Below are 13431 nucleotides of genomic sequence, written 5' to 3'. Positions count from 1 at the left end.
CAGATGTCTGTTCCCATTTGTGAAATGAGTGTATCTCCTAACCTGAGATAAGCCTCAAATAATAGTGTGCTTACTTTGGCCATACATATTTTACCTTTCCTTACCTTTCTTTGTTAAATGAACTTGAATTTAATTAACTTTTGTATGTCTCAATTTGTTCTCATAAAGTTAGAAAAGCTTAATGAAGACAGTGGTTTTTAATAGGATCATTTTTATTTTTCATAGCTTTAAATCTTCAAAAAAGACTTAAGGATCTTCATGGCACCATAACGTAGGAAAATGCATCTGGAGGAGAAGTGGTCAGGCCTCAGGTGACGCGTCAGTTCCTGGAAGAGGCCTCCCAGGCACACAGGCTCCCTCATCTGAATCACTGTCTCCCGCTCTATTTGTCCTTGGCGGCCCGTGGTTACACGGCCTATAAAAAGCCCGTGTTTTGCGTGGGATCATCTGTCTGCCCTACGTTCTCCTGACTAGACTTTATGTTCCACGAGGCAGGGTTCGAGCCGATTTTGAATCCCCAACAGCGACTGCACACTGGAGGGATCTGTAACAGGATTTCAGAGGCCGGGGTGCTGAGTGACCGTGGACACAATCCAACAAGACTGAAAGCTGAGGAGGGGTTGTGCCCATGACTGCCACATTCCATCTCTACTCCCAGCCTCAAGGTCTGTTTACTGGCCAGTTATCAAAGTTAGTCTTTGGGTGTCCGAACAGAGGAAAAGGACATAAAGGGAAACATAAGTGCTAGGAAATAAAAGAGTATATACTTTATCGTCGATTAGGCTCAACATGTACTTTTTCTGTTCACAGACACCAGCTTCGATGCAACCTTTGGATGGGTGTCATCATACGCTCTAGCCACGGACACTGGGCAAACACACCAGCCCTGCAGAAAGACGGGTTACCTCTTCCAGGTCACGAGGAGCACCTCACATTGCTTCTGTGTTGTAAAAATGGTATTCTAGTGCCCGTAACGGTCATGGGCGCAAGAGAAGGGAACGGAGATTGCTGAAGAATTACGGTAAGACATTATGGCGCCACAAATGTTTTCCTTGCATATAGTTTAATTAAGTCTATAAGTACATTTTTCCTCAAATCTCCAAGGCAGATTTACATTTCAGCAGTCTTTACCATATGCCTGGTAATCTGTGTATGTGCAAATGTTTATTTTTATTTTAGAATGTTCTGTAACAAAACAATGTTGGTCCATAGCACACTGTCAAAGCACTGAGCATCTTTATTATTCAGTCCATTTCAGGCCTTCTATTAGACAGGCTTTATTAGAGACACTGGTAGGAGCAATTTTAAGTGCAAACTGAAGTTGTGTCTCAGAAAGAACAGTTAAATATTCCTAAATCGTATATATCAGCAGTGATTTGACAGCACAGATACTCTCTGGCCATTCCTTCCGATTGCATTTGGTTCCCTTCTTTAAATTAGCATCTCATCCGAGACAGGCGCCATTTTTTCCATACAGAGCCGTCATCTGAATCCTTCTACCTGGGACCACGGCTTCCCCGGTCCTTCTCTACCACCGGAGCTGGACATTTGCGTGCCCGTTCTTAAACATACAATGGTTATGGTACAGGAAGAGATAACGGATGTGGGAATGTTTAGAAAAAAGGAGTATGCAACCTTATGTCGAATTATATTATACTCAGGAAATGAAGTCAACACTTCAGTTTGCTTTTTTCTTATATTTAAGTGGAAAGTGCGGTTTTGGTAATAGTTTCTTTCCTCTGGGACTCATTGGATGGAGATCACCTGACTAGTCAAAGTATCATAAATATCTCACTCCATCTTTATAAGCCAGAGTCAGTAAAGTGGCATTTTAAACGCATAACATATAATATCTATCAGTGGTCTTTGTTTTTCACAAATTGTTATTCTTGATTATTATCTTAAGGTTTTAACGATTATGATTTTCGGCCTCTAAAATGTTTCCCTCCGAGCCAACACAATACATGTTTTTGAAAAGTTTTAATCTGAGTTCTACCTGCTAACCTGAGAGTATGCCGATTCAAAAATGCTCTTCTTGTGATGAAGACAAAACACAACACAACACCAGGGGAGATTGTGGGGAAAACCCCCGGAACGTCGGCTGCCTTCTGAGACTCAAAGCCAATGACACAAAGCCATCAAGATGCGGGAGTTGCCCTCCCCCTTCCTGTTAGTTCTGCAAACCCGCCCGAGAGCATTTTTCATTTCATCTCCGTTGCTGCAAAAGCAAAACATGTCTACAGAGAAGGTAACAGCGAATATTGCCCTTTCTTCCTCTGAAAAGGAAAATGCTGGTTATACTAGAGCTCCACATGAATTTTACAAACATTTACTGGAACCACCAACCCTTCAAACCTTCAGTTCTATCTGTTTAAACCAGTGAATGGATAATTAATAGCAGCCTCCTTTTGGGGTTTTGACTAGATTGCCAGATTCTGCACATAGAGACTTCTTCCCTCCAACTCGCTTTTCCTGAGCTGTACTCTTCAATACGTCGTCTTAACAAAAATTAGCGTGTTAATTAAGCCTTCTTGGCAAGTAATTGCATGTTAAGGCTTTTTTTTTTAAAACAGATCTTTTGATTCCCTATATGAATGTAAAATAAAGGTTACTACAGTGCCATTTTATTCTTTTTTCTTTTTTTTTTTTAATGGCACAGAATTAATTTCTTCAGTAGGAAAATAAAGACCGAGCTCTATGGACAGAAGAACATTAAGACTAAAAAAATTCCCTTATATGCACATCACCATTTTTGTTTTCTCTATATCGTAAGGAAATCAACACTTAATTTCAAGATTATCAGCAGTCTTGTGCAGGATGTAATTTTTCTATCTCCACTCATTCTAATGCAGGTACATAATATTATTCTAAAAGTAGCCCTCCAAATATTCACTTACAGGAACATTTCTACAGCTTTGCTGTTAATTTCTGACAGGTGGAATGAAACAAAGTAGGGCTGATATTGTGTTAACCCCTGCCCAGAGTGTCACATCTCTATTTTCAGGTAGGCAGTTTTGAACTAAGATGTTTCAGATACAACAGCCCATGAAAGATTTAGGCCAAAGGCCAAACTTGTCATTTACTCCTTGGCTGCTATTAGTTTCCATGTAAATGGAGAAGTAACTCGTTTTAAAGATCTTCTGTAAGTGCACAACGGATCAGACATTTAAACAAAGTCACTGGGTGAAGGAGTTTGGACCCGGTAACACAATCACATGCTTCATATCGAGGTGCTTCTTTATAACAGCGGTTTCATTACCAGAAATCAACTTCTACAGATTTGCACCAACTTTACTCATTTTGTTACTGCTACAATCACAAAGCAAACCCTTTCATGGATAAATTATGAAGAAAAAGTCTTATAAAACAAATCAATCAGCAAGCATTAAAGTAGAATTACTTAATTATCAAAAAACCCCCAAAAAACAAAAACAAAAACAAAAACAAAAAACGAAAACCACAAAAAACCAGAGCCACTTACAGGGCTTGATGGAGTCTTTGGCCAGCCTGGGCTGCTAATGCTATCGCTTTCATCTCCATGAAATGAGGAGATGCTAGCAGAGCTGGGGGACATTGGGGAAGGGACTGGCAGGTTGCCGGGGGTTGGGGGCTGAGATATACCCTGAGAGCTGTAGCTATCCTGTGGTAGAGGAATAAAAAAAAAAAAATGACAAAGGTAGGGCAAACTTTATTTAAAATAACAAAAAGCACATCCAGTTTAACAGACTGATTTTTATATATAATGGATATATATAAAGACATGTACGAACAGACACACAAAGACGCACACATATAAAGGTATTAGAACAACATTCTTAATTAGTAGAATTTGGTCAGTTCGCTGGATGCCGGAGAAGGCCACTAAGCCACCATGCTTACTTCAAGCTGACACGGAATGCTAAGCATGGGTTACCCCTTATGAAAGAAAGAAAGGAAAAAAAAAAAAAAAAGCTGTTCACCTTATTTATCAAATAAGGCAGGAAAGCAAAATATTAAGTATGTTGTTGTTGCTGAGGCGGCCAAAACAGGAAGCTATAAACTGAAGGCAGAGAAAATGGCTGCAAGTGTCAAAACCAGGCAAGGCCCCTTACTTCTCCCCACCCCCGAAGCGTTTCTCTCAGGTGGGTCTCGTCCCTCCTCCCCCCTCCCACAGCCAGGAGTTAAATGCCGTAAGAACTAGTAACTTTCAGATCCACACCATGAAGGGGGGGGTGGGGAAAGGAAAGAAAACTACAAACGTGGTGCACAAAATGGAGGCATGCAGAAGAGAAGAAAATGGCGACGAAAGTGTAGGCCAACACCGTGACTACAGAACAACATGGCAGCTTCAGCGAGGCAGACCCCACACCGCGTGCAGAGGAGAAAGGAAATACCTTCGACTTGCTCTCGGGCTGCGGAGTGCCTTCTTCTTTACCGTCTGCTTTGAGAGGCAGGGGCAATTTGGATTCGCCAGGAGACATCATATCTGCAAGACCCATAGATGCTAATCGAAAACAGGAGAAAGAGTTTAGGATTATACATGTGATTCGTCAGGCTGGGCTCCTGCTAACACAAGTTACTGAGTGATGCGTGGGGCACTTGCATTTCCCTTGAAGGAAGAAAAGAAAAAAGAAATCGTAACTCAGAGCACACTCGTTTCTGACATCTAGACAGCACGATATTCTGGTGGTCCTTTTTTAACTTAAAAAGAAAAAACACAAATGCAATCATTTATTCAACACCCCACCACGGAAAGTCAACTCGTATCAACGTTATCTCCTCAAAATGATTACAGCGTTATTTAATGGAGTAGGTGACAAGTGGAAAGAAGTCCAATGTTTAAACTGCTCATCGGGTGTTGAAAGGAAAGAGTGGATGTGTGTATCTTCTACCTGGTGACTAGAGGATGTTGTGCTTTCTTAATTTCCTAAGTTTACATAGTCTATAGTTGGCAAATTCATTTGACATTTTATATGGTTTCATTTGAAAATCTTATCTATTCCATGTGGCCTGGCCTGCAACGATGGAAGACAATCGTAACAAATGACTTCAAAAACAATAATCAAAAGTTCTTTTCGAAGGAAAGGATTTCTAATTAGTTTGCAGTGGGGCTGCTTTTCTTTCAGTCTGGGACCGTACGTGCACTTATCAATCCCCAGCAGCAGCTCAAATGCCCAGCAGCCCAAGAGTCAACTCTACGCTCCCTGGCAAAACTCACTCTCCATCTCTAGGCTCAGAAATTCTACCAAGTTCATCCAGGCTTTAGATTGAAAGGTTCTCCAAAGAACAACTGATTTAGACGCATTTATTACCCATACGGATAGACATTTTCAAGCTAAAAATATGGGTTCAGATTTCTTTTTAAAGGAAGCACAAGGCTACAGTAGGGAATCAGTGTAGACGTCCAGGGAATAACAGCTGAATTTCTACAGAACCCCACTGTGAAAACCATCTGCACAACACTGGGCCGGGAGTGCGACACAAACAGATGTGTGAGGAGAGTTGGAAACAGACAAGGGCGAGTGGAGAGAATTATGAGCCTTGTAAATGAGTGAAAGCCAGAAAACATTCCTATTTCAAAATAAAGTAAACCTGAGGTTTTATGAACAGGACCCATTCTACATTCTGCAAACGAAAATGCTGGCTCAACCAAGGCAGTGCACATGTTGCATAAAGTGCCAAAAAAAAAAAAAAAAAGAAGCGTTAAAAAAGGCTCTACAGATTGCCCACTACAAAATGATTATTGCACATATTCATGTATTACTATGTTTTAGAAAATAATTAGTTTTAATTACAGCAGAGAGAGAGTGAGCAGGGCTCTGGCGAATTAGCTGGCAAGCTTTGTGGTGCTAATTTGCTAATATCGTTAGCATCTCTGCAGGTTGAGACCAGAGGTCCTGCCAAAAAAGCCGACCCCGCCACGTGCCCGTGAGCACGGCGGCGCGCCCACGGATGCCCCGGGAAGCGCCCGTCTTCTCCGCGGGCGCACTGGCTTGTGCTCCCGAGCCCATTTGCAGCCAGTCAGCCCTTGAAGTCATCACCACACACACAGATCATAATTGGGATGTTTTTCTTTCTTTCTTTCTTTCCTTTTTTTTTTTTTTTTTCCAAATTACTTTCAATACTTAGACTTTAAGAACTGGAACAAAAAGCTTTTTCAAGGGATGCAGCTGCAGAGAAAAATCTATTGGGATCAGCTAAAAATGCTGTTATTTTTGTGAATGTGTGAAACCTCAGAAAAGCAGCTGAGAGAGATTACACCAGACCGCCTTGCTCCGAGCTGCGGGCTGCTTTCGTGCAGTTTTCTCTCTGGGGTCTAGCGCTGTAGGAATTAGTAAATCTGTACATTAAGAAACACTCTTTTTAGAAGAACAGAATGGAAGAGCAGGAGGCGTGCGGAAAGAGGAGCTTCTTTATGAAAGTCCACACGTCCTTGCTACTTATTCAGAGTGGGTTCCAAGGAACGACAGCCACACCATCCTGGGGAGGTGGCAAAGTCACGGACACGCGGCTCCAGTCAAGGCCTGTATCTTCAAAGGTTCTAACGGACAGTTCTGTTAGTATTTGTAATAAATTATGCCTAAGTATTACTGTTGAAAGACAGAAAACAGTAATATTCTTCTTCGTGCATGGAATGTGTTAACATACACAAAACATTTTTTTAAGCCTAAAGAAGTGGGACGATATGTATTATCATAATTCATGATAATAATTAACACTGATTTAAAAATCAGACTCGGGGTGCCTGGGTGGCTCGGTCAGCTAAGCGTCCGACTCTTTTTGTTTTTAATGTATTTTTTTAATGTTTATTTGCTTTTGGGAGAGAGACAGAGCACAAGCGGGGGAGGGGCAGAGACAGAGGGAGACACAGAATCCGAAGCAGGCTCCGGGCTCTGAGCTGTCAGCACAGAGCCCGATGTGGGGCTCGAACTCACTGACCGTGAGACCATGACCTGAGTCGCATGCTTAACCGCTTAACTGACAGACCCGCCCAGGCGCCCTAAGCGTCTGACTCTTGATTTCGGCTCAGGTCATGATCTCATGGTTGGCTGGTGGGATCAAGCCCTGCGTCGGGCTCTGTGCTTAACAGCGGGGAGCCTGCTTGGGATTCCTTTTCTCTCTCTCTGCCCCACCCCCGTGCACGTGCACACACGCTCTCTCTCTCAAAAACAAATATTTAAAAAAACATTAAAAAAATAACAATCAGACTTAGATGAATTTAAGCATATCTGTTGGTTTGAAATTCCCTAAATTTCTTCATTCTCTGTTATATATTCTTAAATGGGCATTTAGGGTATGCAAATGTAAAAACTGTCAAAAGTTACATTGTGTTATTATCTTGAGAGACAAATAAGGAGAGGGTTTAGAGTAACAGTTTTATTTAGTCCTCCTGCCTTACATTGCAAATGTTATTTTAGTAAATGGATCATAAGGTCTTTCCTTACTGTGGCTTTTACTGTTCCTTTTGTTGAAATGCTTACTTTTTGACTTCTTACCAGAATTCTCAATGAATCACTGCAAAGAGCTATACGCCTCCCAGGGCGATGACACTCCAGGGGCACTATTTTTTTCTCCTTTCCCAGAAGAGAAAGACCACCACTATTGTAAGGATTTGTTAAATCAAGGCTCTGTTCTTTCTCCCATTGACATCAGTAATCCAGTATGTAAAGTTCAGGCATAAAAAGGGGCAGTAAAGGATCCGTGACCGCAGAAGAGCCGTGTGAGCACCGTAAATACATTTCGAGCACTAGCCTCTGGCTTCACCACCGAAATTTAAGAGCTAGAATGATTTCTTAAAGTAAGTGCGGGTCAAGGTCCTGAGGCAGTCATTCCACCCTGGATTGAATATATTCAAAAGGAACACGAAGAACATATGGTGTGAGCAAAACTGAACTCAAACATTCATTCTTACTCTCTCAGCTTCCTTCACTTAGTCTCCCTACAAGGCGACAAAATCACTCCCAGAAGACGGGGAAATGGGACCAGAAACACACACACGGCTTGTTCTTTTCACGGTAAACAATACACCATGCCCCGCAAAATATTTTATTCCTTGTTTCTGAAAGCACCGAAGGGCCTACCTGCGTGTGTACGTCTGCAGATATTCAGGACCATTTTCACACGTGGCTAATATAGAAAGACCGCCGTGAACACGACACATACAGAGGATGTGAGAAAAGCTCCGGAGAAACCCTTCTCTCTGGCTGGATCGGCGAGGCCTTGAGGAAATCTGTGGACACCCGTCTATGCCGATGTACCTCCACGGGGGCAGTGCATGTGAGATGCGCACCCCCAGCATTTCCATCTGCGGCCTCTCTCCATCCCAGCCAGCCCAGGAAACACGCGACCGGAGCAAAACCAGTAAGTATGCTTGCTACGCGGCACTGCTTCAAGGAAAGCAGCTCCTGTCTGCAGTGAGCTAGAGCGATGCTCTCGAGAAAGCCCCAGCTGCATGTGAAGTCCAGAACCACCAACGTACTTGGCATAATCCCGGGGTGCATTTTTTCCCCACTCGAAGAGATATGGTTTTCATAATTTAATATACCTTTTACATCTTTGGGGGTGGGGTGGGGAGGGAGGACAGCAATTCACCTAAAATCACTAACTTCGTGCAAGCAAGCGAACAAAAAACCCGACGATCTTTATAAACTACTTAGACAACCGACAGCCAGCAATGGTGTGAAATACCCCAAACTTCTTTAGTGAAGGACCCTAACGTCTCGAGACAGAAAACACCTATCCATCTGGTAGATTTATATTCCGGGCAGAGTTTTATAATTTTTCTTTTAAATTTCAAAACAGCAAATTATCTGGTAAACAGCCAATGCCACACAAAGCTGGCAGCAGTTTAGCGGAGAGATTGCCGAGCAAAATACCCCTAAATGGGTGGCTCGTAAGCTTTAGCACGCACATGTGAAAACCACCTGCGGAGTCTGTTAGGAATCCAGACTCCCGGACCATCGTCAGAAATTCCGATTGGGCTGCCGTAATCTGTAGTTTTAACAAACATTCCAGGTGATAGGTGGTTCCTGACTTTTGGGAACGCTGAAAGAGGCTGTCGATACCGTGCTAGTGAGCTCGCCTCTTTTTCCTTGGGAGGGCTAACGGAGCTAGTGTGCCCCATCCCGGTAGGGCGGCAACAGGATATCGCATTTGGTACTGAGCAGCGCTAGGTGGGCAGAAGATCTGGAATCTGACGGGGCTCTTGTACAATAGGAAGGCCTGATAACAGCAGTGTGTGGCTGTTCATCTGCTATCTGTAGGTTATACTGATGGAAATGTCCTACATTCTGCAGAGCGACTTCCAGGGAGGCAAACTTAGAACGACAGATGGTAGATACATTTTCTGGAATTTAGATGTCTTCTTTAAGATGATGGCTTATACAAAGACAAGTATATGACTAATGAATATTATAAAATGAGACACAAGTATCATATAACCAGTAACGCAAGTATCATATAAAAGGGTGTATTTCACAAGGCTATACGTGATTTATAATTTTGCCCATAGCATTACATAATTCTAATCTTTTAACGTGAGTAGTTTTTTTTTAAAAGCTCCTTTAGAGGGAACAAATCCCCCCACTGCTTACCACCCCACCTCCCCTGCATTTTAAAATGAAGAAATAGTTGTCACATTCATACTCACACTGACTCCATTTGAATAATTACTTGCTCACTGAAGCCTGTAACAATTTGTCACTACACAGGGAGACTGTTTTTGGCCCTGTACACTGTCTACAGCACAACGGCTCGAACTCCGCAAAGAGGGTGCTGGAACGTCTGCCGCATAAGCTGCTAACGGAAGCTCAGCCAGTCCCACGCCCAGCCCTGGACACTGTGGGTGTCATCTTCACTTTCTCCGAAAGGGTCCTTTGGTAGAGGAAATGCTTTGCCGTTATCACCGGCAACTGATATGCACGAGCCCAGACCAAGTAGAGTGATGTGATGCTGGTCACAGCCTTTTTTTGGCCCAACTCTAGGAAAGTCAAGAGCCCACCTTCCGACCAAAACCCGTCAGGAGCCACTCGGTAACGTTCTGGGTTCCCCTGTCGTTCCTGTTTCCCTCCGAGATTGTAACACAGTGAGAGCGGACTGACGTGTGCCTATCAACTGATACGCAGTAGAGACTAAATCATCCCTATTCCTTGGATGTGCTAGATGACTACTTTCTATCAGGCTGCATTGGACTTAACCGAGCTGGAAAAAAAAAAAAAATCACATAAATGTGTAGAGGAAAATTTGATAAATACTTAAATTATTAAAAATTCAATATCTCCAAATATACCATGTGATACAAAACTACTACTTAGCCCATACAAAAGTGTGTGAGGATAAACGGCCTTTTGTCGAACAGTTTTCCTCTGAATTATCTGAATAATAATAATAATAATAAATAGAAACCCTCTCTGTGAATCTCCATTAAATTGGTTATTCCTTAGGAACACATAAATCTTCTTAGGCAGGGCACCGTGCCATCTGTTTGTGGTTGGTTATTTTTGTGGCTCTGGGGTCCAAAGGAAAAGGGGAAAAATGAGTATTGCTAATAGTAGGTGAAAATTTATTGTGTAGTTTCAATGCTCTGAAGTAATTTTATTTCAGCAAGCCAGACAAAACACATAATGTCATAACCCAAATACGCTGTTACCTGGGACAGTGCTGAGAAGGGAAAGGAAGCTTCTGGCTAACAGACTGTTCAAGAGCCTTCCCCTTTCATCTCGAATGTAAAAACATCCCCCTGGCTGGGATGAATGAGCGGTATCAGGAAGGGCTGTTCTGTTTATTTAAAAACCTTCATTTTCTCCACTAGTTTCTCTTTTTTCCCCCTCTTCCACATGCTTTTAAAGAGACGTAATCAGGGAATGGCCCTGTTAAATTAGACCTGAGAAGCCAACCCCTCAGAAGCTTGGCCGGGATGCCAGCCCAGCCTCTAGCTGTCTGTTCGGCTGGACAAAGAAACAATAGCTCCTGGGGTGGCCTTTCAAAGATGGACAGGTCAGCAAGGTGGCAAAAGGCAGAGGAGATGAAAAAAGGTCATAAGAGAAAGCCAAGCCTCTAACTCCACAGTGCTTTTCGAATGCATCATAAAACAGTGCGGGACACACATGACTGGCTACACAAAGCTCTGTGTTGACCAAAGGAGAGAATGCTACCCGAACAGTGGTCACCACTCTAATCGGTGCTAGAAAGGAACAGGTCAATTGCGATCCACAGCGTTTCCTCATGTAAAGAGTAGCGCTCACTGCTGGGTAGTTGGGGCTTGAGGAGGTGATTCAGGGTCTAAGCAATCCAAGGACACAGACGATTTGCCCAGGTTTAGACACTTTCAACACTTCCACAAACTGAGAGAATACTCTTACTGCACCAATCAGATGGGATTTGGTAAGAACGCAGTTGTTGGCATCACAAAGTGGGTTGAAACAATTAAACGTGACACAAAATTTAAGACAGCGCATTAAACAAAATTGTATACGATTCCTCAATGGAGACAATCTGCAAATAGCACTTAAGGAACAACTATTTCCACATATACATTTCAAGGTGAAAAAGTACTTCAAACCCCCTTGTTCTGCCCCTGAAATATGGTTTTTAAGTGTTCAGCACCGTCACTACCGAATGGAGGATGCATTCTGTCACTGGGATCTCTTAATGCTTTGAATGATACATACCCAAAGACAAAAAGAACATAGTGTGTGCAGTGAGCAAGCAACCCCAGCGACACTTAAGAATACGTCCACACGTTGCAAAAACAGAGCGCGGAAAACGAATTTACATAAAACATAATGTGACCCTCAACTCTTAACAGTAGTTACATAGGTTGAGCAAGTTTCCAGGCACAGAAAAGTGGACTTTTCCCCCCTTTTCACCCAATGATTCCACTGCTGTTGTCTCTGTACATTCACCGGTGCAGGCCTAAGAGGAAAAGAGGGAAAGGGTTGGGGGTGGGGGGGCAGCGCTCAGGGCACAGAGCCGCCTCGGTTACCTGTTGAGCTGTTCACCATATTGGGCGCCATGCTGTAGGGGGGTGCCTGGGTGTTCATGAGCCCAGAGCTGTTGTTGACAGGCTGGCTGTAGGGAGAGCTGGAAGCCATAAGTCCACTCTGGTTCATGCCCGGGAAACTGCCTTGCCTGTGTGAAGAGAGAGCACAGGTATACGTATACTGGCCGTGCACGCGGGCAACACTCTATCCCGGGGGTCATTTCTCATAATGCACATATGCAAGGGGGGGGGGCTGCTGTTTTCCGTGTTTGCTTAAAATAATTGATTTCCTGGACAGAGAGGCTGAACTCTTGCTAAGTAATGACTTAAAACACTGTGTAAAAATTCCAAATAATATAGATTCCACAAGTAAATTATACATTTTAAGTCATGTCAAGTGTTCCACGTTATGATTTCTATAGAGGAATATAAGCAAGAAAGGGGGAACTTGAAATAAGAACAGGAATTACAAAAGCAAGCAAAATTAACTTCTAACATTTAAAAAAGATTTGACTCTTTATTGGCATTAAGTAGTTAGTATCCTCGCATCAAAAACCAGGAGTCAAGGGATGAAAATCAAATGGGCAGTGTGGGAATGTTACTTAAATTTTTTTTCCTTTGACCTAAGTTTTCTGATATAATGAATATAGGAGAAAGCATTTCTAAACGCTTCAACCTGATTATTCAAGGTTCTGAAATTAGGTACTATTAAAAACACACCCATTTCCCCATATTGACATCACACAGTAAACCTCAGACTCCCGCTTCTTTTTGTAGGATTTCTTGCGACAGGAAGGAAGGGAGCTTAGACTGGCTGAAAGTGTCCCTAAAAGGCTCCGGGTCACCCCTCCCTGACTGCGACGCAGACTCACGAACCTAAAGTTTTGGTGACTTGGTTTCGCTAGTTTTGTGTGTCCGTTCTATGAAAGACAAACTTCTCACTCTTGCAAGAGGCCAAGGGTATTTCTGCGTCTGAAGGAGATAACTGTGGTGCAAGGGTATTTCTCTGCTGGGCTCGGGCCTGGGGAAGGGGAGGTTTGGACGGCACGGTGGTTTAATGCTCGCAGGGAAACCACAAGGTGACAAGACAGGGGATGGCGATGTGGCAAAATCTGGGGAAGACGCCACCCACTGGTGTACCCAAGCTTCTCCTATGTAAATAGTTCACCTGGAGAAAACTTTTCAAACTTTCATTTACTGGTGTTTACTCTCGGGAGTAAAACTAGTAAGAGGTGTAAAAATCCACACTTGCTCATCTACTCCAAGTGAGTTATGATTTTAAGCCCCTCCACCTCCATTAAGTCGTCTCTTGATGGCTTTTTGTGTGTAATGGTAAAATATGTTTAAAGAGATCCTTTCAAAGCTTAACCTAAATCATTTTCAGAAAAACACAATATACAATCTTTTTGTGTAGCAGTCTTCAGCGGACTCAACTTTCTGGCTTGTAGAAAAAGTTCAAACGTGGTCCACTT

At 42.9% G+C, this 13431-nt stretch overlaps 1 protein-coding gene and 1 long non-coding RNA gene across 11 annotated transcripts in view; one reads left to right on the top strand and one right to left on the bottom strand.

Moving 5' to 3' along the window:
• The window catches only part of ARID1B (AT-rich interaction domain 1B), a 443873-nt gene that overhangs the window by 29945 nt on the left and 400497 nt on the right, over positions 1–13431 (bottom strand). For 6 of the 10 annotated variants that reach the window (XM_045058281.1, XM_045058279.1, XM_045058276.1 and 3 more), the window contains 3 exons: positions 11963–12108; positions 4374–4483; positions 3482–3640 (listed from right to left, as the gene is read on the bottom strand). In XM_045058281.1, the coding sequence (XP_044914216.1) occupies positions 3482–3640; positions 4374–4483; positions 11963–12108 (415 nt within the window). The remainder of the gene's footprint in view (positions 1–3481; positions 3641–4373; positions 4484–11962; positions 12109–13431) is intronic. The other 4 variants (XM_045058282.1, XM_045058285.1, XM_045058277.1 and 1 more) reach the window with 3 other exon arrangements.
• Positions 85–10132, top strand: LOC123385594. Its single transcript, XR_006598442.1, has 3 exons — positions 85–1021; positions 7479–8340; positions 9690–10132. It is a non-coding gene; the product is annotated as an uncharacterized LOC123385594 (long non-coding RNA).

This window comes from Felis catus, chromosome B2, assembly GCF_018350175.1.
Source record: "Felis catus isolate Fca126 chromosome B2, F.catus_Fca126_mat1.0, whole genome shotgun sequence".
Lineage (NCBI taxonomy): Eukaryota > Metazoa > Chordata > Mammalia > Carnivora > Felidae > Felis > Felis catus.
The sequence above is the reverse complement of the archived record's forward strand: the minus strand, read 5'-3'. Positions and strand labels throughout refer to the sequence as shown.